Source organism: Apis laboriosa, unplaced genomic scaffold, assembly GCF_014066325.1.
Source record: "Apis laboriosa isolate Shangri-la unplaced genomic scaffold, ASM1406632v1 scaffold12_cov154, whole genome shotgun sequence".
Classification (NCBI taxonomy): Eukaryota; Metazoa; Arthropoda; class Insecta; order Hymenoptera; family Apidae; genus Apis; species Apis laboriosa.
This window is the reverse complement of record NW_025221207.1, coordinates 5,246,409-5,274,077: the sequence shown is the minus strand read 5'-3', so window position 1 is coordinate 5,274,077 and position 27,669 is coordinate 5,246,409. Positions and strand designations below refer to the sequence as shown.

At 31.1% G+C, this 27,669-nt stretch overlaps 1 protein-coding gene across 4 annotated transcripts in view; it reads left to right on the top strand.

The window, feature by feature from the left end:
• Positions 1-27,669, top strand: part of LOC122720536 (neuromodulin) — a 95,896-nt gene that overhangs the window by 23,466 nt on the left and 44,761 nt on the right. For 2 of the 4 annotated variants that reach the window (XM_043947307.1, XM_043947310.1), the window contains exon 2: positions 22,186-22,470. In XM_043947307.1, coding sequence (XP_043803242.1) covers positions 22,186-22,470 — 285 coding nt within the window. Of the gene's footprint in view, positions 1-10,283; positions 10,592-21,772; positions 21,803-22,185; positions 22,471-27,669 lie in introns of those variants that run through there. The other 2 variants (XM_043947308.1, XM_043947309.1) reach the window with 2 other exon arrangements.

Sequence of the window (27,669 nt, the reverse complement as noted above, 5' to 3'; positions counted from 1 at the left end):
TCCATATCAAATATCCACATGAACAATATAAAATAAGTCCTACCTATCCGATTGTTGAAAATAGCTAAATAAGTGAAATAGATATTGTATTAATCAGACACAGGGTACGAAGGATATTTGGCATTTTGTTTTACGAAACACGAGAGAACCGAAGAGTGCTGCTTGTTGGTAAAGTCGTGCAAGCTCAGTATCAATCGAAAGCTCTCTCTCTTTCTTTCTCTCTCTGTTTTATCGGCCGTAGCTACAAGCTCACCATTGATAAGTCTTATCAAAGTTCATCCATTTTGAACAGGTGGCAGCAAGAATCTTTGTGGAGCTTTTACGAAACAGCGGAATACGAAAAAAGAACGCAGCTTAAAATAATTATACGCTTTATCGACGAGATTTTTGTCGGTCCTCGAACACGTATCCGGTGCTATTCCATCTTTAATTGGACTCTCTAGGCTCTGTTCTTCTTGAGGAAAATCCAGTCGACTCGTAGGATTTAATTTCAACAAATTTATTCAGTTACGTGACTCAATTTTTAAACTCACTTTTAATAGTGTTCCTTTTCTTTCTTCTCTCTCTCTCTCTCTCTCTCTCTCTTTCGTTCTTCTTTTTATTTTCTATAAAAAGAACGTGATTGATTTTTGTAGAAAGATCAACCTATTGACCTATATCATATATAATTTTTGGTTTTCTTGAATAATGATTCTCTGGTTTGTATTTTGTTTCAACAAGTATTTATGGATAAAAATTTCATAATCACTATTTCTCTATTTATCAAACGATTTATTGCACAAGTTTATGATTGTTTTATTATATTATTCTTTGAAAATAGTCGTTCGTCGAACCAAATTCAAAATTCTTCGATAGAAATAATTTTCCTTCTTCTCTTGAATTTTATTTCTTCGCAATATTTATTCTTCCGCAAATGTTTTATGCATTGCACGTAAGTTGCTGACAATTTAGTGTTTCATTATAATAGGTCGCAGATTATGAACATGTAATGATTAATCGATTCCTTTTGCCTACAACTCGACTGCCACGAATTCCGTGCTTGGCAGGCAAATAACAACTAAATGCGATCATATTGTCGCCAATAACATTTCAGTTAAGTACAAGTTGTAAGTCCAGATGGTATTTCTAAGGTTTTGTGAATCTACGAGTTTCTCTGTGCGATTGTTAAGGTAATTTAAGATAATTTAATCTATTTTGTCTAATCCAAATCAAAATTCAATGTTTGATAAATTAATTTTTTTTTTAAATTCTTTTCATATGCACAGAATGAAGAGTTTTTAATTTCTATAGATTTTTTTCAATCGTGTAACATTTATATTTTAATATAGGAGATTAATGAAAAAATGAATATTTTGAAAAACGAGATATTATGTATAAATTTACTTTAGATTTCTTTCATTAATCTTCTATTCAGCTTTTCAATTATCTTATAATTGATAATTGTTGAAATATTATAAAATGAATTTCACGATGGATACTAATAATTTCTTTATTTTTTTAAATAAAAATATATTTATTTTTGTTTTAATATAAAAAATTTTATAACGAAAAATTATTTTACTATCTGATTAACCACACATAGAAAGTTTACTTCTTCTTCCACGACTTTTTTACTTCAACAAGCAATTTTCTTGTGCGCTTCTATGAACTGCGAATGTTGCAGAATAGGTGTGATTAGGTACTGTCTCTATAAAAAGTGGGTCACAAGCTTGTAAGATCTTATTTCAAGTAATTTAGCATAATTTTGCAATACGATGTTTACTATACATTATTGTGAAATTACTACTAATCTCTCTCTCTCTCTATATTTTAATATCATGGAAATGTGAATATTCAAAAAAAGAAACAATAAAAAAACTCGTTGCCAAATTACATTAAATATTATAATCTCTATATTCGAAGAGTATATATTTAGAGAATATATTCAATAATAAAATTATATCCGATAGCACAACTTCAGGATCAAATTTCTCAATCAAATCCTAACTCTTTAAGCATTCATCAACAACAAAATTTCAAACAAACGCACATTTTTATTTCGATATAAAATTGCAGAGCAACGATGGAATAATAACGCGTCGAATGAATATCTCGGATAAACGAAGCAACACCTCTCCATCCATCCGTCAAATTTTTTCCCCTACCCTTCGAGTAAATTCACGGGGCACAGGCCCAAAGCGGGCACGCTCCTGCGTCCCGCTCACTGAGATTGCGTGGCGTTCCGCGCAGGGCCGTAAACTCTGCCCCTTATAAAAGGGATCGCCGGCACCTCGAATACGCCAGTCGCACGTTAAAACAGGTAGCTCGCGCGAAGGTGAGAATCGTCGCGTTTCCCTCCCTGTGTCAGGTGAGTCCTTTTAGCCACCGTACTTTTTTTTTTTTAGATCTTTAGCAGGGGGTGGGGTTCGTGCACGAGGCCGAGTGTGCGTTTGCAAAGGTCAAAAGGGTGGAAATACAGTTACGGCGTGGTGGCACGCGAGGCGCGCTTATTTCGACGCGGCGGGCTCGTTTTGGAAATTGGAAGGAAAGGAGGGAAATGGTGGTTTTTAAAGAAAAAAGATTTGAAAAAAAATTTGCCTGTTTCAAACGAAGATTTTTTAGACATTTTTGTTGGCGTTGTTTCGTGGCCGAGGGAAGTTTGCTTACCGAGGGAAAAATTTCTTTGTTTTAACTTTGGCTGGGATTAAAAGATGGAAGGTAGTTGTTAGGTTTTGGAAAGAATTAGGAATGTTTGTTTTTAAAACTTCTTCTTCTTGTTGAGAATTAAAAGTTGAGATGTTTATACGTTTGGTATTTAGAATTTTGATAAAAATATTTCCTAAAAGTTTGATAAAAGTTCGATGAAAAAATTGAAATTGTATAAGAGAAAAGGAAGAGCAAGTTGTTTTGTGCTTTCTTTTTCGAGATCGATTGTTAAAAATAAAGTGTAAGGGAAAGAGTAAGGAAGATTGTCTTTTGAAAGTATAATTTATGGACGAAGTATTTAAGAATAATATCTTCATTAAGCGAAAATTAAACATTTTAAAAGAACATGTAAAAAAGATATTTTTTTTTCTTTCTTAAAGAATCTTCTTCAACATTTCTTTAAACTATCTTATTTTCGTTATTTTTCTTTTCATATTTATTATTTTTATTTAAGATTTCATTCTTATTAAAAAGTTGATTTATTATTTTTCAAATTCATAATTGAAAATATACAAATACGATTCATAAACAAAAAATTCACATCAAACACAATCAAAGTAAAAATTCAATGGCAATAAATTTAAAAAAAAAAAAAGAAAAAAAATAAAACTCGTTATGTCGAGATTTATTCTTTGAAAAATGTCACCGAAAAATCGATCATTATATACATCTATAAATAGATGCATAAAATATGAATAAAACATTCACAACAATCTTCCTTCTACTAAAAGCAATCCTTAGAAAATTCTTTAGAAGAAAACATCTCCAACCGTGTTATTCAGAATCCGTATTTCTTCGAGATTTACTTGAAAATGAAACCTTTCCTTTTCTCTGTGGTTTTAATTCGATTTTTTTTTCTCCATTCACCTCCAAGCTATTCAACACGCGTTTACAGTCACGGACAGAAAAGAATAATTAATGATCCTGTGTTTTAATTTAATAAACAAATGATTCATTTCCGCGGTGACACCCGGTAATTAATTCAATCGAAAAATTAATTTTGCGCGCGATCTTATCTCGTCTATTTCCGCGACTTCATTTAGAGGATAAACGAGATATCATAAAAATGTTAGATTATCTTACAAAGGGCCAAGAATCTTAAATCTAACGAAAGTTGAATGTGTACAACACTATGTAAAACATGATTGGGCACATAGCGATTTCTTTTTAATAGAAAATCTCTTTGAACATTTGAAATCAACCCTCGAATTTTTATCATTTTTATATCTTTTAAATAGAATTTAGAATCTGGAAACACTTTTGCTATAATAATTACAAAATTGTATAAAAATATATTTCGAGTAATTGTAAAATTACGTTTAAATCATATGAAAAATAGAATGTTCAAAGAATTGATTTCACTCGTAATAGTTTCGATAACACAGTTTGTTAATTAAACTCTCGTCAGGTTTAGATTTTTACGATTGGCTGTACGAATAAATAGAGTTCGAAGAGAATGAAACGAAAGAGAATGGAATTGATTGGAAGGGAAAAGAAAAAAAAAAAAAAGGAGAGGCACAGACGTTTGGTGTAAGTTGCTCGTCCTTCCGCATAGGGGTTAACAAACAACGTTGAACAATGGAAGTTTCGACTTTGTGGAGTGAACGCGGTTGGCACGTATACGTTTCAACGAAAATTCCGATAAAATCTCTGTTTAGATTCTTGTTCGAAAGTGTTATACGAGTGTCTTGCGGTGATCGATGCTTGGAGAATTGTTGGAGCTATGTCGTATTCCGATTGAAATAGAATATCGTGATTGTTTCTTTATCGGTTTAGTTCAATTATTCTATTTCAGATTCTGATATTGAAATCTTTTCTTTTCCTCGTATCGGTACAACTTTTATTTCTAATTTTTCTTTTGCTTTGTTTTTTTTTTTTNTTTTTTTTTTTTTCTTTTTGCTCATAAATTAGATTTTATCTTGGATACAACGATAGGTGGATAGTTATTATTAGGAGGAATAAAGATAAAACTATGTGCATTGATAAGAAGATATCGCGAATAGAAGATGAATATGCGACACGGTTTAAAAAAAAGGCGTGAATTACTCTCGGTCAATGTTCAATTTATTCGCATTTGCGCGAATGAAAATTGTATTCGCTTCATAATTCCAAAAATACGAGACCTTGGCTTGTTTTCATTTTTTTCTAAAGCGAAACGATGCGACGAGATTAGATCTATATAACGATCGGACTTCGTGCTTCCTCCTTAATTTACCATCGCGTTATTATCTGTGAATAATGAATTTCTAATGCAAAAATAGTATTAATATTTAAGTATGTATTCATAATATTTATAGGAAGTTGGTCTTTTTTATTCATGCAATGTGTACAAATGTTCTTCTTCGAAAAAAATCATGCTTGAAAATCGATCAAGCGATTATAAATGAATAATCGACAGAATGTATATTAATCAAAATTAGATGAAAAATGTGGAATAAATATGGAGCTTTTTCGTTTAAAAGATTAAAAATTTTCCAGAAAATCGAATTTTAAATATTTTATCGATTCCTAATTGAAATTTTGAGCACGAACTCAATTTTCTCGAAAATGAGATATTCAAATTTTATTACAATTCAACAAGAGAAGAAAATTCCAAGTTATTCTTCCACCAAACGCTTTATTCCAAGCTCCAATTTAAAAATGTTATAATCTCAAACGATAAACTTTCTTAACCACCTTTCGAGACATCTCACACAAGAATCAAAAAATCATTTTCAAAAATCTTCGTAACACATCAAAAATCATTGGACATCACCGCGATATTTCTTCTTCTCATCTCTTCCTTCATATCAGACTTTTTTACACACATCTTTTCACAATCCTCAGGCTTTCCCCCGAGGCGAAACGCGACACAGATGTTTCCAGCAAATTTGTTTTATCGAAAGCAAACGTGTGTATCCGAATGTAGCCGGTAAGAAACGTTCTAAATCCCTATGTGAAACGCAAAGAGAAACGGCGGCCATGAAACACTGAATGTAGAGTAATCCTCGTGTTACGAAAGAAATCCTCAGTTCTCTAGCTGGAGATACGTTGTACGACTCTTCGAATCGTGCCATACCTTTCGATTCTCCTCCAGCATCGCGATGCTTTGGGAATTGCCCTCGTGAAATTGGACCGGTTGATTTATTCCGTTATGGTGTGTTCGATGTCCAATATACTCGTAACATTGCGTTGTATTAGTTTGGAGAAGCCAATGGGATCGATTTTGGCGCAGAAAATTGTTTTTGAAATATGTATGCTATGTTGTTACTTAATATTAAAGGAAAAGGTGTTGCCTAATAAAAGTTAGACAAATTTCAAATATTCTATTTTTATAGTAAAATTGATTATTATGTATTTCTTTTGAATTCTGAATGTACAGGATGTTCAGTTATTCGTGATATTTCTCTTGAAAAAAAAAAAAAAAAAAAAAAAAATAAGAAAAAGAAGGAAATGTGAACTTTCGTTTTTTGAATAAATCAAGTTTAGAAATTTTAAATGCGGATATGTTTGATAATAAAATTCTTGAGAATTGTCTTTTCTATTTTCTCGCAACATGTGTTCACAGACATTTCAATAATTGCATATGAATATTTATAATTTCTTATACATAAATAATCACGTATTTAATTTTCTGTGTTTAGAAACTTAATATTCTATTATTTTAGTTCGAAGATTTCCTTCTTGATTTTAATTAGATTGTTTTATTACCCATTTTAAGTATGATGAGCAAGAAAATTTTTCATATGTAAGATTTTCATATGCAATATAAAATTTATGCATAGATTTATCTACTTCTACAAACATTTGAGAAGAGAAATTTTATTATCGACATATATATCCAAACAAATTAAAATGTTAGAATGAATTAATCAAAGGATTATAATATTCTACTATTAAAAAATGATACTTCTTCTATTTCTCGTCCACACGCACCTCCACTCACATTGCACATTTTACTTCGGGTTGTTGTCAATCCGAAGGAAACATAGCGTGAGGTGCGAACTCGAGTCAACGTGATAACACGAGAATGCTCGTGGGGAATAGCACCAAGCGGACGTCTGTGTTTGACATAAAATTATTACCGGTAATATTCCTTTCGAAACGATGCATAAATCGGTTCGTAAATCAATGCTTCTAACAGACGGAACCGGAGCCGGAGAAAAAGCAACAACATTCGAGTAATGATGTAACGATCGCACGAAGCGAGGAATAATTGAGAGGCTTATAATTAAATTGTGATTGTTTATGCATTTGAGTGAAAAATTTCAATATATATAAATCCACAGAGTGTGCAGATTATATATTTAAATTTGTGATGTAATTTGTTCAAATTTGATTTTGAACATCTACTCATAATATAATATAATTCTCGTGAAAATTTTTTATTTAATAATATGTAATGATAATTAATAAGTCTTTCAAATTGATCTTTATCATTATTATTTTTTAATTAGATAATTTATACGATTATTATTTTATACTTTGGAGAGAGTGAGAATTAATTAAAACGACTTAACACTTTTGTAATGGCGAGAAATTTGATAGAAGAATTGTAGAAAAATTTCTGAAAAAGAAATATTCATGAAAACTATTTGACATAAATGATGAAAAATCTAATTAAAAACGTATCATCAAATAAAAAGTTAATATTATAATAAAAAATAAGGATGCATTGAAATTTCCAAGCATGCTATTTCATTAAAAGAAAAAAACAAAAAGAAAGAAAGAAAGAAAAGAAGATAAAAATTTATCGAATAAAAATCGAAGATAACGGCATTCCTTTGCGTCCATCCAATAAAAATTGAACGAACCCTTCGATTATCTTCGTTCAGGCGTGTAGATTTTATCGTGGCGTGGAGAGTTGAATCCAGTCGACTGAATCTCTCGTTTCGACGAAGTTCACGCGAAAATTGGCGGGAGTGCCATGAATTTACGTGCTCACGTTGCCGTGAAACGTATCTGGCCGCGTGCAACGCAGAAATATAACGAACAGAGAGAGAGAGGGGATTCTGTTGAAGTAGTGAGCACGATGACTTGAGCGCGAAAAAAATAATTAGGGAAGTTGGCGAAAGTGTACTCGTCTCGAAAGGTAAATTTGCTCTCTCTTTCTCTCTTTCAGAATTGTTTTTGATATCTCTATGTTTTTATATTCTCCAAAGAGAGGTAGCAGAAGAATTGCAATCGTTGATTATGTTTGTTCGTTTAATTAACGATCGTGCAATAACGAATTTATGGATGTGTGGGTATATAGGAAAATTGGATTCGATCGATTGGAGAAGATGGATCTCGAGTTCTCATATATTAACTCGATCCAATCGATTTTCTTTTGCTTCTACGATTGATTGTACGGTGGAGGGATTTGTGTTTTTGTGCTTTTAGAATTTATATTTACCTTCCTCGTTATTTTAGGATAAAAGTTTCCCTGGCAAATATGTATTATTATTTATACAATACATATTTTGGAGTTTTAACGAAAGGAAATTGAACGATTTGTTTAAACATTTTTAATCGAGTATAAATAGAAGAAAGATTTAATTCGAATTTTCTTAACTAAACGTAAAAATTAATTTATATTAACCCCTATATTAACTTTAATTTTTCTTTAATCATCCACGATATTTCTATTATAATTTTTATTTTTTTTTTCCCCCCTTCATATTGTATTCGTTTAACAATTATTCAACGAATATTAATACGTTCGAGATCTAATTACAATTTCTCCGCAATAACCTCGTCACATTTTATCACGATCGGATCGGAAGACTGGCAGCGATAATTCACCCATCCACTTCAATCCTCACCCGGCGTAAGACGTTTAATACGTCCTGTTTCATTAAGAGCGAACAGGTCGGATCGATTTTCGATCCTCGGCTGCGTACGTATGCGGCTGTCGCGTTTTAACCCCCGATGTGCTCTGCAAAAAAGAAAAAAAAAAAAGAAAAAGGAAAAAGAAAAAAAGAGAGGAAAAGGGATCAAATCTGATCGATACACGCGACTTTGTATATATATATATGTATATATACACTGTTCACGGAAATGACGAAGATGTTCGCCAGCATGGCACACCACTTTTGTCCTTTCAGAAAATTACTCGCGGGAATATCGACGGAACTCGGTTGGAATTTTGCGCTTCGGGCGTTCGGTAACTTGGCGCTCGTGATATCTTGTATATGGAATAAAAAGAAGAGAAACAGAGAGAGAGAGAGGAAGAAGATAATTGCAAGGAGAAAGAAAGATTAAAATAAAGAAAAAAAGAAAAAGGAAAGAAGAATGGATGGCACCGTTCAAGTATTCATGAAAAATCGTAAAGAAGTTGTATGGATAAAAAGGATAAGAAGTCTTTCTTCTCTTTTGTTCCGTTTAAATCTTTCTAAAGTGTTTACCACTTGTCTTCCTGTAAATGATATCGTTAATTAAATCGACGACTGGGGGAGGGTAAACTTTTGTATCGAAACCTAATGAAATTTAATCACGATCTCTTTGAGGCATTTTAGGCATTAAATAGATTCGATGTTGGTATAACGTTGGTATAACGATTGTTGTTCTCTATTTATTTATTAGTGATGCTGGAATCGAATTCGATCGATTGGAATTTGTTTTTGGAAGAAATTTGTGGAATAATAAATAATAGTGGATGGACAAAGTGGATGACGTGATGAGTGAATTTATTTATTTATTTTTTTTTTTTATGGAATATAAGTACACGATCGAGTATGAAAAAAAAATATGATCTATTTTAGATAATGGAAATTTGCAATATCCTCTTAGTAGAAAAGGTTAGAAAAGGAGGTCATATTTTTTTATATTTAGAACTTTCACTTTGTGTTAAGTATTGGCGAATATTTAACACTTTTAATATCTATTTTATTTAGTAAAATATAATGGTAAATAGAGAAGATTATTCAATTTTAATCAACGTCTCATCATATATTTTATTTATTAATTCGTTTAAGGTATCAGTATAATTATATTTTTTAATTCGATTAATAAGATCTACTTCTAAACAAAGTTACTTCTCTATCTAACTCTTTTTAACACGTTCATTAATCAAATTTCTGTTATATAAAAATTTTTATCTTTCAAGCATATTCCCCAACATCTACAATATTAATTTTTAATATTAAATTATCTCAAGTTTAATAAAACTAAATCAAATATCAATTGACAAATAAAGAAACCAATTTGAAGAATTATAAAAATTTATCTTAAATTGTTACTCCAACAATAATTTCTTATAGGTCGCAAATTAAGCCTTTGTTCATCCTTTTGTTTATCAAATCAATCGTTCAAATTCGATCCACGACCTATCCCAATCAACAAAAATAAAATCGATTGACAAATATAAAAAAAAACACTCATTTCGAAGAAACGACAAGATCAAAAACAAGTTGAAACAATTGAGAAACGATTGTTTTATCGCGAAATCGCCAGAGAGACTCGCCGAAATTCACCGTGTGTCCATCCATTTGACAGAACGGACAGAGCAAAGTGTTGACGCGTTTTGAAATGGTTGCGCAACGAAATGGTGGCGTATACGCGGCCTCAAGAGAAAATTTATAAAAGAACACGTAGAACGCAGTTCCGACGATTCGGTGCCTGGTGCGGCCCGATGCGCAGTTGTTCGCGTGCAAAGCTCGTGTATCAATAGTGATTACGATCCGAGACGGCGGAAATATCGTTGATTTGTTTTATTTATTCGCGCGCTGCCGTTTTATCGGATGGACGCATGGACTTCACAGTTCAAAGCGTTCGAATTCAGGAATTTGCGAATTTGTTGGTTGGAAAGGTTAACGTGAACATTCGCTTCGATTATCTTAGAGGAATGGGATAGCAGCCACGTTGCATCGTTAGCTTACCACAACCACGAATGTTCATTTTTAGTCTCGAGGAAAAGCTTCTTAAAGATTCGTGCGTATGGATTCAAGTACGTGCAATAAATTTATAAAATAGATATGTAATAATGTGATTTTTCTATATGAGAGGATTTAGTTTCGTAAAAGAGTGGGTGTACAATTTTTGTGCAATCAAGTCATTGAGAGATGTAAAATCGTGTTTCTGATAAATTTGTCACGATTAAGATTATTAGAAAGACGTTCTAATATGTTCTTCTAGAATGTTTAATAATTAATGGTTTTTTGACGATGCGTACAATTATTTGCGATTAAAAAAACTTCTTTGGATATTATACTTAATACCTCAATAGTTTGCAATAATTTAGCAGAAATTTCTTGTAAAAGAATATTATTATTATGTATCTTCGATTTAATATCTTTCGACAAAATATTTTTTCGTCTATTGAATTTTAGTTATTGCTCCCAAACAATAGTATATCTTGTTTCAATATTGACACGTTTTTAAGTATTATTTTTTAAGTATTATTTTTGAAATTCTTGGGCGGTTCTTTATCGAAAAACTTTCTCTTAAATCTTAAAAGGTTCGCGAGTGTTTTGATGTTTTTCTTCTTTACTTTAGTACTCTTGCCTTTGGTAGTCACTGCGAAATGCAAATGATTCGCGCTTCTGTTAATATGAGTTTCCTTTGAAGAAATGCGGAAATTAGTTTAAAATTACATTAAATCAAAAATAAGGAAAAATGTTTTATGAAAGTTTCTAATTTCACTTATAAACGATGCAAAAGAAAAAAAATATAATTTTTCTACAGTAAATTAAATCCTCCTTAAACCGTTTCATTGAAGTTATATTAATTGAGGTTATAATTTTTCATTTTAAATAATTTTATTATAATTTGTGATGTGGATTTATGTTTTGCATCGAATAGCAATAGCATTTTTTCTTACTTTACTTTTCTTTTTATTTAAACTTACAATTTATATTTTTATACAATAGTTTCGATATTAATTATATTTTCATTTATCTTTCTACAAAGACAAAAATTTTACGACTTTAATAAAACAAGACGCATATCATAAAATACCCAGCAATATGATATTTATTCTCACCGTTTTTTTTGCACCATATCAGGCTTTTACGAGCTCACTGATATCTCCAGATAACATAAATTTTGATGTTTCCGCAGAAATGGTAAAGTTATATTCCGTTTTCAATTTTTCATCTTATTGAAATAGAAATTTTCTCTAAAAACTTTTTATTTTAGAAAAATATATTAAAATAATAAGAATAATAAGAAATCGATAAAAACAACTTATATCATCACGTATTTCAATTATAATTTTTATTCGATCACTCATTTTTTTCTTCGTATTTAAAATATTTTTCAACGCTATTTATCCAATTCATTTTTTGTTTTATAAGTTTTTTTTTTCGAAGAACGAAGCTCTTTATTTTTTTTCTTTTTCTTTTTGTAATCATCGTTGCATATCGTAACCGAGCTTAATTTACCTTGACCATCATCGAATTGGAAATTTATGATAAATTTATAATTCATACGACTGGGCGCACGTGTGTATCGATTGAATTTCTCAAAATGTCAACACTAAATACGTGAGGATAGATTAATGAAGTATTAACTTTTCTTTGTGACTGATTCATGTTCCGTAATTAAAAGCGAAACGTGAAATAGCCGCTGCAATTTCCGGTGATGCGGATCTCTTTTATAAAAGTGATATTAAACGAAGAAAAACGCGAAACGTTTTATCACGAGATCATTAACTTTCTTAGGTTCTTCTATTATATTTTTCTTAAGTTTAATAATACAATAATTCATAAAACAATTTATAGTTTTTTTTCTTTCTTCTTTTTTTATTCATATTGTTAAAAAGAAAAAAAATATTTAAAACGAATAATATTCGAATCGAATATAGGAATAATTGTAATTATTTTATGTAGCAATATTATATTTTACAAACAGCAAATACTTCAACACGTACACTTGGTTTCATTGTTAATATTTTTTCAAAGAATCAAGAAGATTAGAAATGCGCGTTTAATCATCTGGAACGTAATTAAAATATTAAAGTTGCACGTATACACGAGTAAGTATACACGATAAATGTATGGCAGTTCGTAAACAATTTACTTCGAAATTAGTTCATTTCCGCAATAATTTACGGAGTAACTAGTTAGAAATTCAGGTCCATATTGTCGTAAACGTGTATGAGCATTTCGTACTTTTAATACTCTGATTGCTACTGCTGTTTCGAAATCGTTGAATATTGTTTGAACATAATTTTGCATTTGAATGTTTATCAAGATAAATGGAAATTTATTTAGATACTTATCACTTGTTGTTACACAAGTATCATGCATTGTACGATATTGAATTATTTCAATAAGTTGATGATAAATTGATCATTAAGAAATATTTACGTCTTTTTTTCTTAATTATTAAACAATTAAATTTTTATTTCATTCAATTATATTACAATTCTTTCTCTTTCTTTCTTCAATGTAAATATCTTTCGTGAAGATGAATTGAACAAATAATTTCCGGAAATAATAAAGAAATAAGTAAAGATGGAAGAGAATTGTTAACTCTTTTGTTCATAATAGAAAAATAATAATCTCGAGCAAAGTGAGAACTCAGTTTCATAAGAAAATGGGGATTTTCTTTTGATTTTTTTTTTTTTTTGTTATTAAAACGTGATTTAAAGATTCTTTTTTTACTTCTGTTTGAAAAACTTGTGTTTTGCTAGATTTTAGAGTCGCAATTATTCTAACCGAATTATAACTGTATCACAGTTTGTTTGTTTGGTTTGAATAACTGGATTGAAGTTGAATATTTTGATATAGATGATTTTGCAGTAGCAGAGATGTGAAAAAGAGATTGAGATAAAAAAAAAAAATATTTGTTTTAGTGGTGAATAGAGAATGATTGAATTGAATCGTACCGATGATAAATATTAGACACAGAACAATGAATCTCTTTTTTCTTCTTTCTTTCTTTCTCTGCGGTGAAATTATACATTAATCTTTGGAAATTAAAATTTCAGTACAATTTTATTCCATTTTCCAGATTTTATTGCCAATCGTAAACGCTCGAGACTGTACTCCCGATATAGAATCGGATTTCGATGAAGAATTTAGCGCTGTTGACTTGGGAAACTGAATTAATAAATTCTGGAGGAATACGATTTTTATGCATTCGTGGCCTTCGGTAATTTTAAATAGTTTGAAGAGGTTTAAGAAAAATCGAATTTTTTGAAAAAAAAAAACCTTATAGAGTAAACTAGAGTGAACTCATAGAAACGTAATGTACGCACGTCGCGCTTAATTCCACTTTTACTGATTAAATTACAACAGAAAAACGGGATCATTGGCAGCGTAATACGTTATAAAGGATTGCTAAAGATACCGTTAAAAGTTACGCTACATTTCTCTCTTCTATGGCACGCGTATTTTTACACATAGCACACCTGAATTCCGGATCATTGACGTTGAAAATCTCGTCGATCGAGCGAGAATATTTGAAAATGAACGAAAATGTGAAAGCAGCTTTGTTAAAATCAAAGCTTCTATGATGGTCTATGCTCTTGTAGCATCGCACAATATTGAATATTCGGTTATGTTAAAAAAAAAATCATGAAAATCACGAAATCTATTTGATTTTAATCGATATAATTAAACTCGAATTAAACATAATAAAAATCTAATAAAAAAATGTTTCTAATGTAAATCAATTTAGAATTTTCAATATATCACTAATAAGCAATAATTTTTCAGAAATAAACGTATCTATCGCATAATTTACCTTGAAACTCTCGATCAAATCTTATTGAAATTACCGAAAACTTTGAACCGCGATAATTCCGAAGATAACAATTTCCGATCAATGAATGAAAGCTCATTGGAAGCGCGGAATCTTGCCCTTTAAAACGCCTTTTCATTCATCCCGATACGACTTCCGGTTCCCGAGATATCGTCGTGTAAAGAGAAAAGTAATTTTTAATCCTTACGCTATCACTGTCCTTGTCTCTCGTCCGGGCTTCTCGCTCGCACCTCGTCTCACTGACCTATCCCAAACTGCAGACAAGTGACAGACGCGATTCCTGGAAGAACGTATTACGTAACGCGCGTTTCCAGGAAAAAAATGTAGGTCACGGACCCATTCATATTCTCCGCCCTGTCTTAAATATCTTAAATAATTATGGACACTTTGAATCGTTATATCTCGGAAACCGATTGAGATATCGGGATAAACCAAAAAGTGGCTTCAATAGCATCATTTCCTCTATCTTCTGAACAGGATCTTTTAATGATATGTATATTTTCTATCGTATAAATACAAGTTTTAGCTGTATAAAAATCAACAGCATTACTTCAAATGAAATTATACGGGTGATTTCAATGGCAATCCATCCATATTCGAAGCGTGTTTTTGTCTATTTTTTTTTTTTTTATTTCATTTTACTTGTAAAAAATTGCTCGCAAAAATAAAGAAAAAGTATTAGACGAGTCGTTTTAAATAAAGAGAGCGAATCTGTGCGTACGTATAATCTCCTACGAGATAGCTAGGTTAACGAGCACGAGAATAAATTATAAAGAGCACGACGTCTTTTCTTTCTTGTCTTTTTTCCCGTTCGTTGTGCACCGCATTGTGCACAGGGATAAAAAGGAAAAGAAGAAGAAATGTTTTACGACGAGTAGGCACATTGGAAAATTTCGCCACTATGGAAATAATACTTATGGAAAATTAAAACGCGCGGAAATATATCCTGGAAAAAGAAATGTTAGTAGAAAATGTACAATATTTTTTCATGCATCGTTTAATTGTTCATTGTTCAGGATTAGTTGTTGAATAATTTTTTCGGTATTTGCCAATGTGTTTCGGTTCTATTGTTATGTTAAAAAGTTGGAACATAAAAGAAATTTAAATAGAAATATAAGTTATGGAAATTCGTAAAATATAATTAAATAGCAAACGTTTAAACGTTTTAAGAATTAATACTTTTCAATTCTTATCATTTTTGATTAGATTAATCGTTTCAACATATACGTATATGTATGTTAAACGAACATTGAACAATTTTTATTAACATTATAATGTTAACATATTTAACGCAAAAATTATTTATAATCCTTTTATCGTTAAAGTAGAAAAAATGTTAATGAACAAACAAATTTATTCTCAAAAGAATAACGAATTTCTGACATTTCTGAATTATAACAGAGTTATACTATTACTCGAAGTCTGCATTAATTTAAATTTTAATTAGTTTAAGAATAGCAAGTATTTTGATCACGAACACTCCGTGCACAAGCACAGAATAATTTCGTTAATCAAACCTAAGGTGTTTGTTGTTAGTTTATTTCAATTTGTGTTCGCGCAGAGGAAAGGAAAATGTTACAGGCTTGTCGATGATACCTGTTGGTTAATTAATGCTGAATCGAATCCTAGCTTCATTAATTTCTTTCACTTCAACGGAATTCCACAAACTATCGACATTCATTTGTGATTTTTCGCGATGGAACGGAACTAATGAATTTCATAAACGGCCTCTATTTTCTGAACGATATTTTTCATCAAATTTTCTATTTTCTTTTCGTTTATTTTCAAGCAATCGTTAAAAACTATAACATTTCTCGAAGAATAAGTTTCTTACTCTGAATAAAGAGTAACGATAATTTTGTAGAACTTTTTTTTTATAATTCTTATAATTTTCAAGATAATCTGATTATAAATTAATTATAATATATTCGATTATAATTATTTGTTGATATCGTGATATATTTTTTTTCCCAAGATTCTTTTCCTTAATGTTACGCAATATCTTATTGCGCATTTCTCATTCAGATTCAAGATAAAATAAAATATGCATATCCTGATTCGAAATAAATGACATATAGATTACTTCGATTCGCATAACAAATAGAAAACGAATATCGAAGCATCGTTTGGAAAAATATCTTGTGGTTTTAACCAAATTGCTCCCAATGGAATAAAAAGCATTATCGAAACGCTAGTTATCAAGATTTCCAATAAATTCTCTTTGAAGAAACACATCTGTAAGTATTCTTCCTCGATGGAAATATAATACTACTTGGATTAGATCAGAGATGTGAGATTTATTTTCGAGATAAATTTATCGCATTATATTTGCGCAGATAGATCCAGTGCAAAATGTACGTATTTAAATTATCATATAAAAATATATATATAAATATTTAAAAATTGTTTAATTTCTAATTATTTTATCGCTAAATTCAATTCTTTCTTCTCCAATTGTGTAGAATTCTCTCGATTAATTCGAATAATCCACCTTCTATTCCACTAACACTTTTAAAATTTTCACAAATTATCGAAATTACATTTTTCTAATATCTGACAACGATTGGCAATGATTAACGCGATCGAAAGTATCCGTTTGCCCGATTTCGAAATCGAATTTTCTCTTCGAACAATACAATTTTCGGTTCACTGTACCGACTCAAATTGGCACTGTGTTATCGTATTATTATACCAAGTTTCACGAAACACGTTATATAGATTGGGATAGGAGTATTTGATGTTCGGTAAGTGGCACACACTGTTTCGTATTCCACAGGGATCGATCGAACCTGTATGTCCCTCGAGGTTCGTAATTCGTTAGCCGGCAATGGAGGCTTCCTTGTAATCTGGCGAGCAATTTACCTAAACGTATTAGCATGAGGCATCTGAAAGTAAAATTCGGCGTCGACGTTTTCAGTCGGGCGGGCCCTCCATGCATTCCGTGAGGAAAATTTTCTTAAGAATCTTAAGACTTGCAAATAAAGGGAGATACGGTCGGTTGTTATGTCTATGATGAAATTGTAAATAAGTATTCCTGGGATTCCGGTGAATCTATAAATTATACGGTGCATCCAGTTAGATGTTCGTAAATTTATTATTACACTTGTCGTAGAATTATTATTATTCGTATTATTAGAGCTTTGAATAAATTTCCTCGATTACGACGAATATTTTTATTTTGAAAATAAACGAGTTTACTTTGAATATTTTTAATTATTCATATAGGGGAAAAATTGGAATAGAAGATTTTTTAATAAAAAAGAAATTATTATTCTCGAAGATAGGGGGGGAAGTGCTCGAGTAAAAAAGTTTTCAATTACTTCTTTAAAGGATATTTATATTGTATTATTACTTTTGTATTATAGGCTTTTTCATTGAAAAGCAATTGAGAATCGAGCACAGTTAATAGATTCGCGGATCAATTCAATATCCAATTTATCGCTTATGAATTTTTGATAGGAATAATTCATCGGCGCCGAACTGTTCTTTTAACTGTTCTTTTTGTGGCTGCTTTCCATACTTATCCATCCAAAGACCTGTAAAGTGTTAATCTATTAATACAGTCGTTGAATATTCCAAGTAATATTTCATTCCTATTTATATTTTACATTTTAATTCAGAAACATTTACGAATGGGTTACAGTAACGAATAAAAATTACCTTCTAATATAATAATATTTAAGCTACTTGAAAATTACTATTTCATTCTATCTTCCACAAATAATATAATTTTTATTCCCAGCAAATAATATTTCTAATGTTACATATAAAAATTATTTTAAGAAATAAATTAAAGAAAAACATTCTCAAATATTATTTCCTTGCTCTTACATCGGAAAACAAATAATTTTTCACAATTAAAATCCATAATTCATAATCCATAATTTTTCCATATAATCATTGGATACGTATCTACAATCACCAGATTAAAAATTAGAAAATATCTTTATCCATTTATGATTCGTGGCAACGTTACCATTTTACGTAGCATTAATATCGGAGAATCGTTGCGATTACCGAGTATTTTATCGGAAATCGTTGGTCCTTCCATTCGTGGAATGAAGTGTACGCGTACACACACACACACACACACACTTATGCACGCGTTTTACTTTATCTTTCGGGAAATTCCAGTAAACTAGACTGCGTTTATCTTCATTAAAAGTTACGGGATTCCCGGTTTCCCAACCATTCGACTCGTGCCTCAGGAACAACTGGAGGCAAGAAGAATTGTGTGACTCGCGGGCACTGGGATGCGAGAATGAAAGGGAAAAAAAGAAAAAAGGTTCACGATCGAAACGGTAACGATGGATGCGTTGCCATTCAATGATTGCTCTTCGCTTTTTCTTTTTTTTTCTTTTTTTTTTTTTTTTCGTCGAAATATTCGTCTTCGATGACGATCTCCTCGTTTCGTTCAGAATGACACGTGGAAAAGCGTAATATTGAATCGAAAAATAAATTTTACAGTGAATATTTCATTTCTGAAAACGTGCAGTCGTCACTCTAGGGATTTATCCTCTCGGCTTTTCCTTAGTGGTGTACAATTTCGTGGAAGGGATGATTTAGTGAATGAAATTTACTATCATCGTCATCGTTTGAGAATATAGGTGAAGGGTAAAAATATTCTGAGAGAAATTAACGTTTTAAGTAAAGGTTGCTTTTGTTTGCTTTTATATTCTGGGTTCGCTAATGTGTTAGCTTTGAAGCACATGTGTAAATGTACATGTTAAAACAACTTGCACAAGGTGAGTTGGAATAATATAAAATTAGGTTTCATTTTCTATCGGTCGGGTTATAACTCCATTACTATTCTTCAACCTTAATGTTTATTGAAGATATTAATTTAAATGATGTAATAGCAAAGTTAATTAATTGCCATGTATACATTGTTACGAGTATATTTTATATAATTGAACTTTTTAAATTTGTGTTGTTAACGTTCGGTTTAAATAATTAATTTGTAAATTTTAAATTTCTTCACATTCATATTTCATCATATTCATTGCTAAACTGGAAAGCACGCAAAAATGAAATGGAATACGAAATCGATCGTTAAAGTTGGTTACAAATGCGCACGATAGTAGAAATTGAAACACGAGGTCAATTAGCTCCCCGATAAAACCTTATTTCTCACAGTCATCCCCCGTTTCGTTTGACTAATTTTCCCCATTACAACATGGCGCTATGAATCTCCACTTTCCATTCGTAACGATCATCAGTTCGCTTCTCTTAATCGTCGAAGGCAGAGTTTCGAAATTGTATATCTTATGCACCTTGATTATCGCGTGTTGACCTTGCAAAAACTGTGAATTACACTTCGAAGGTGAAGGTGAGACTTGAAAAAGGTAATTAACAACCTTCGTTATTCTCTTGATCCAGAAGTTGTTTCACAACTACCATATCGTGACCAAAGATCTTTATTTCAATTGAATTTAATTTAATAAAGACATTAAATGTATATTAAATTTATTAATTTTCACGTCTTTTTATTATTTATAATTGTAATTTCCCATAGTACAATAATACAATATATTCGTAAATACATAAATAAAATTAACCCACTCCAATTTGAACAATTTGTTAAATCAAATACGTTAATGATAAATACAATATTATTATTCGATACGAAATAAATTTATTTGTTTCATCCTCAGAAATAATTCAATCTCGTTTTGAATTTATCGTGAAATCATCGATTAAGAGATTTCCATCCTTGTTAAGCAAAATGAAAAATTGTATATCGTTCAATTTTTCGAGGAAATTTTCACCGTTCATAACCACCATCATTTTTCCATCCCCAAACGTTTCGACGTTTTTACATTTGCATTTAGTGGGTCGTAAATCTCCCTCGTGTTTTTAGTGATAAAAAAAGGGAGGAATAAAGAAAATCTTGGTCGATATTGCAAATTTTTCGCACCACTTGTGCACACTTGTCACGATAACGAGAGAATTCGAATAATTTTGTTTTCAATTAAATTTTCAATGTAGAATATAACGAGTTACTTTTGGAATATCATTTTTCAGTGAAATTAACTTCTTAAAAATTTCAATGCTTTTTTTTTTTTTTCTTTCTTAATCCGAGATAAAACTTTTTGAACGTATAATTGATCCGCGGACTTTAGCGTTCTTTCATTTCATAAGTAAGAATTCTCAGGTGAAATTATATACTCAATACATGAATAAATAAAAAACTTTGCGAGTTGGCTGTGGTAATAATTTGATTAAATATTTCAAACTATTCCGTCCCTTTAAAATATCTCTCCAAGAGTTTCCAGTTTCTGTGCTCGAAAAAAATTGTCTCGAAATCAGGTCAGAAGCATCGCGATTTGCTTTCATAAATTTTTTCTCCCTTTTTTTAAATTTTTAATTCGTACGTGGTACACTTTTGTTCCTTCTTTTCATCAGGTTTATCAGACACTATCTTCTTCTTCTTCTTCTTTTTTTTGGGGGGAGAGAGGTCGAAAGAGATTCCTTGAGGCATGAACCGGCGAAAAAAAGGCGATGCACCTTGAAAATAGGGCCTGCACGAAACGACGACTAAACCAGTAATTATACTCGCGTAACTGGAAACATGCACATGCATGCAAAGTGTCACTAACGATACAGACAATGATTCATTGTCTTCTTTGTTATCACTGTGATACCAGGAGTATATTCTCTTTATTTCCCTTTCTTTCTTTTTTTTTTCTCCTCTCTTTTTTCTTTCTTTCTTTCTTGTCACGTTTATGATATCTTCTTAAGATACTCTTCTCTATTTAAGCAAAGATTCAGAAGTTATTGCGAGCACGAGTCATAAAGATACGCCTACACACGCCTGGTAGACGAATTAGCTGCGTCGTGTTAGGAAAGACGGAATTGTGTTAGAGTTTCTACATTTTCTTTTTCCATTTTTGGTTTGATTAGAGTATACGAGGATGACCTAGATTTTAATAAAAATAAAAGAAAAATAATAATTTACTTCCCTTTTGCGTCCCTTTCGGTCGCAAATGAAATTTTGCTTTTGTCATATCCCGGTTATTATTTCATTTTTTTATTAAAGAAAAAAACTTTTTAAGAAAAAAATTTTCTAAAATATAAAACAATTACTATCCTCGAGATTATTATTGCTTTTAATATTACATTTCTATATCATAATTATTTATAATTTCTTTTTTCTTTTATTTTAATGATCCTTCTAAATGATTAGAATAATGTAAATTTGTATAAATCTTGATAAGATTGATTGTAAATTTTTTCTTCTATCAATTATTATTTCTAATGCTTAAATATTCAAAGAATTCAAAGTACATACATATATATCTCGTACATATATATATATATATATATATATATCTGTACACATTTTTCAATAATTAAAACTCTCGTAAATTTCTTGCACGATGTTGTATAGAGAAATTTAGAATTCTACCGGTATTTCTAGGTAGCACCAATTCTCAAAGGAAAATGAAAGGTAAAGTTTAATCAAGACAACCATGCGAAACTCAGCCTCAAACAGAATAATATACGCGTACGTGCATTTCGATGTCTATGATTAAATCTCTTGGCGAACGATAGTACACACTTGAACGAACATGCACACCGAGTAATACGAATAATAATATTTGTACAAAGTTCAAGAAATTTTATGTTTCTTAATTAATAATCGATATCTTGATCAGGAGATCCGTAAATTCGATTAGAAAGATAATGTACAATTATACAATAAATATATTTTATTTTCAGAAAATTTAATAATAACATCTCGTTCCTTTACTAAACGTATTCAAAATTATTATATGCAAAACGATAAACTTTGTCCATTAATTTTAACACTAACAATCGATAAATTTTCAGATATCACGAAAGGAGAGAGCAGTCCGGCGAAAGTAGATTCGCAAGAATCGTCGCAGAAAAGACAATCGGCGGATTCGAAGGAGAGAAAGGAGGGAGAGAAGAAAGAAGAGGACACGGAGAAGGAGAGGGAGAAAGCCGCGACCAGGATACAAGCGGCATTCCGCGGCCACCACGCCAGAAAGAGTATGAAAGATATTGAATCCTCGACGAAGCAGACGGGGACCAAATCAAACTCAGAGCCAACCAAAGAACAACTTCAGCAGGAGTTCCGCGCCGACGATAAGGGTGAGTGTCACGTACCAACCCTCGAAATCGTTCCCAAAGGGGAACCCTTTAATTTTACAGAATTTCTCCTTTTCCTGCCAATCTCGTCTCGAGATCGTCCCTCTTCGAGAGACGTCCTTCGCTCCTTCGTCGCGGGCCAAAGAATTTACGACTCCTCTCCACTCCTCCTGTCCATGTGTATAACTCTATGGTGCCTATGTGCCTCTTACGTAACCATGTGCCAGGAAACGTTGCACTATTTTGGCGCGATCCTTTGCCGCATTAAATTGTACGGTGGCGACAGGGGCGATTGTTGAATTTTAAAGCATCCTCGCTAGTTTACGCTCTGTTGAATCTTGTATCAGATGTATCAGTTTGTGAGAATCGCGTCGAAAATTCAAATTCTTAAATATTGACCAATGTTTTCTCTCTGTTTGCTATTGTTGACGTATGTTCTTTTCTTTTTTTTTTTCTCTCTCTCTCTCAAATAAGTCTTTTATATTCATCGTATGAGGGTGAATTAATTAGTTTTATAATTTTTTCGTTGTTGCTATAGTGATATGATTTCGAAAAAAAGTAAGTGATTTAATTTTTTGTTTTTCTTCTTCTTCTTCGGTAAATTTAACGAAGTCGAGGTTAAAATATTTTTACACGATATAAAATGAATTGCAGTAATATTAAAAATTTATCTCGAATTTATTAATGCTTGGCATATTATATGATGGAGAGTATTTTTATAAGAGATTTTCACAATGCAGCCTCGCTATTTACCTCGTAATAATTAATTCGTTATATCCCAAACAATATCCAATACAGGATAGATTAAAGCGGATAAATTCAAAATGGCGATATATTCGTACATTATAACAGGTATATTATAATTTTCATTCAGTATTAATATTTCTAATATTGCAAGTTTGATTGACTATGAAACTTTCTTCCAGAATTTTTTTTTTATATCTCTCATCTGTTTCACAACACGTGCTCTCGTTTTTTAATAAAATCCGAAATTGATACAATGAACATGTTAAATTATAACGTTTCGAAATATATTTAAAATTGGAAATTGATTTTAATGTAATTATAAAAATTTCGTCTAAATTCCAACGATGTTACAGTATTAATATCCAACATTTCACGTAATTCTGAACATGAATAGGCATGCCAATTTAATTCATTTTATTCCTAAAATTTAACTTTTAATCATCGTTCACAATATTTATTATAATAAACAGATATTAAATATATATCTATATACATATGTATGCTCATAAGCACGTTTACATTTCTATTCTCATGCAATCAATTCATCAGTTGACATTTTTATTAGCAAACCATAATGATAACATAATTCCAATCCCAAGCCAGTGATAGAATTTTGTGTGGACCATATATCCTGTTTTGAATAGTAAAATAAAATTACAAGTAATTACATTTCCTCCATCTTCCATTATTAATCCATTATTAGAAATTATTATTCTTGCTCTTGAAATAAAATTCTCCTGCATCATTTCAATGATGAACACTATAGTTAGATAATTATTACCTACAATTAATCCATTTCTTTGACAAATGAATGAATGTCTTATCCTATCCTTGCCTGACAATTGATCTACATAACTTGTCTAACCACTATTGTCTCATTCTCCCAATCTCGATCACGATCATCTCATTCAACTTATTTCTATACACAACTGTCCATTCACAAAAATATATATTTCCAAAACAATCAATAATCCTCCAATCAATATCGATAATATATCCCAATAGTAATTTTCGTTTTAACAATTAAGAATTAAAATACAATACTTCCGTGGCAAAATCGCATTTAAAGACAAGAATCTAGAATCATCGTTCCCTTTTTCCCAAACGATATCATCGCGTCCTCGATGCCCTGATACCCTGGCACACAAGAAGATCAGATCCTCCGCTTCGCAGAGTGGATGAAGAAGACAATGTTCCCTAAACGCAAACCGCAAACGAGACTCGTCATAAACTCGGTCCTCGCGTGACAGTTTTCTCGCCGAGCAATTCCCCGGGGGCCACGTGGATTCCTTTCGTGGCGGTTGTTACCTTCCCAGAATTTTGACTCGAGATCGTGGAAATTCCGCAGAAATTGCTTACGATTTCCAAGAACCGCCTCTTCGTGACCCGGATTTTTAGGCGTGGCTCGCCGAGATATTCCCGGGCAATTTTTATATCCGACATGGATGATGGCAGGAAGTAGAATGTAACGCTTCTGTAATTGCAGAAATTGTTCAAAGTATGTTTTGCGGTAATTTATCAATTAATTTATCAATTAACCCTTTTGCGCTTGGAAATATAGTTTGATCGTTTAAAGCATAGTATTTTAATCAGTTAAGAGGCGAACTGTGTGATATTTTCTTTATGTGTGAGAAATGAAAATTAAAGATTGAAAATAGGAAGGATATTATTCAAATTGTGGCATATTGCTGAGATTAATGTAGTTCGTAATATAGAAGATATAAAGCATATACGATACTTTGAAACTTTATGTCAAGAAATGTGAAGTAGAATAGAAATATAACTTCAAAGTAAGTAAAGTAAAATAGAAATAGTAGTAGAAAAGCATACGGTATTCTACAAATGTAACTGGAATATGTATTATCATGAATATGAGAACATTTTAAAATGGAGAATAGCTTGGAAGTTTGGAATTTAATCCAAGATGGTTTAATTATTCTTATGCAAAAATTTGGACAAAGGAAAATTAAAAAGATTAAAAAAAAATTTAGGATTAAATTAAATAATCCAAATAGAAATCCGTATATGGAAAATATAAGAATAAAATATAGTATTTCATCTAAAGTAAGATCATGAATGTAATTTTTTGTTTTCTTATCGATTTTGCCTCGATAGATTTTAAATTTCTTTCGAGGAAGATTTATCATTGTGATACACACAAATAGTTCACTGCCAATAGATATCCTTGATGGAAACGTTTAATGTCAAGGATGTACCGCGATTCCAGATACAGATAAAGCGAATAATTTCGGAAAAGTTTGACGCTGACGGGTTGCAAAATCGATTGTCCCTCGTTACTTTATCTCGGGACGATTAATTATCCGTGGCTCGGCCAGTTGTCTCAGGTCCCACAGAAAATTTATACTGTCACACCCAACTTGATTAATTTAATCTTAGATAACTTCCTTCTACGATTTCAATACCCTTTTACCCCGAAGTGACGAAATATATATTTATTCATTAATTTTATTCAGGAACTTGATATATAACTTTAGAACGAATCGTTAAATTGTGTAAATAATTTACACAAATCTATCAATTGATTTGTTTCTACTAGCTTAGTGTGAAATATTCTGTCATCAAAGTAAAAATGTTTTAGTAAATATCTCCAGTATTTTTCTTATTTCGTTTGTCTAAACGTTATTCTAAATTTTTTAAATAATTAATTAATTAATAGGGAAAAATGGCAGAATTTATATTTTGAGAAATTGAACAATTGTGTAGCCAATATCTCCGTTTTGTACGGCTTAATTGTTTGAACGAATATTGTTATTAAAAGAGTGATTTATAACGGTTTATCGTTGGACGATTTATATTATATTATCGATGCACCGTATCAAAATTTACATTTTTTTCTTCTAAAAATTGATTTTAAACCTTGTATATCGTCGATTCGCCGTGAATTAATTTGGTAAAACCGGTGAAACCGGACTTTTCATCGACGATGTAATACCATTCATCTATGTCGCTTCCTGAAAATTTACATATTTACCACTCTTTCCGTAGGGAAATTACACAGGAAATTTATTTTCGCATTAAAAACGATCGCTTCGATTTCGATTGTGTTTAATTAAAAACGATTATTTTTAATTCCGCAAATTGAAATTCGAAAACGAAAATCATATAAAAATATGATTATATAACGATAAAATAAAACAAATCTATACGCGAGACAATTTTTTTCACAGACATTCAATACTCGTACAGTGACATTACGTTGCCCCCTTTCACGTATTGCTTGGTGGCCATTTGTTCGATTCATCTATCCGTAGCAGGTGGCTATACCACTTATTGTTAGAAAGATTCTATTTTCAAGGAAGAGGAATTGTTTCCAAGTAATCCATAAAAGAATTTGAATGTGTGTACACATGCAATATAAATTAAAAATATAACGATGAAAATATAAATTATCTCGTATCGTGCAACGAAAGAATTAATTTGCATTATTTTTATGCATTCCTAGGAATTTAATATTTTTGTATTTAATCTTCGAAAATACATTTTTAATATTTATAAATCGAGATGATACGATACAAATAAATAACATAGTATAGTGGTATAAAATATTTTCAAATAATTAATACAAAATATATTCAATTGATATAATTTCTTTTCTATATTCATAGCACAATTCACGAGTTCGATTAATTAAAAGGAAATCGAATTGGATCAGTCTATTGAACAAAACACTATTCACAATTAACATTTACTTGTAACACGTGATATGGAATGAGGCCGATTCGATAACAGAGTTTATCGAGAAATTCCTTGCCATGAATCCTGCTTGGTCTACAATTTGCCAATCGAATAATGATCGTACATTATCAGCCGAAAATTAGCCAATTACGTGTTGCGTTCTATTTCATCGTGATCCAAGTGTTCCATACGTGATTACTATTTGGCGTCCTAATCTCGAGGATCAATGTGTCCATAATAAATCAACGAGTTAAACCACTTAGATTCTAGTTTAACCATTTGCATTTGGAAGAGACGCGAGCATACCCCTTGATTTCCATAAAAATTTACCAATTAATAACAGAATTTATAATGAAATGATATATGATTAAAAAATTCCATGTTAATGCAAAAAAATTAATGTCTTGCAATATCGAGCCACGTTAAAAACTTATCAAAACAAAGATTAATAATAGACTTGTATCAAAGTTTAATTTTTAACTTTGGCTTTAATAGATTAAGCTATAGATGGATTATAGTACAATGGATTATAAGAGAAAGAAGATGGCCGATGGGTTTAGAGGTGATTGATTTATTTGACACACGACAATAGAACGGTTTATGGGTTTATATTGTGTTCTGATTTTCAATTCCAAATCTAAAATCTTTCGCGATGGAAGATGATCGGAATTTTATGGATTCTGAGAAAATTGAACGTGGAGGATGATAAGACAAGAGGGTGAGATTTGATATTTGGGAATGATCGGATGGATGAAATTT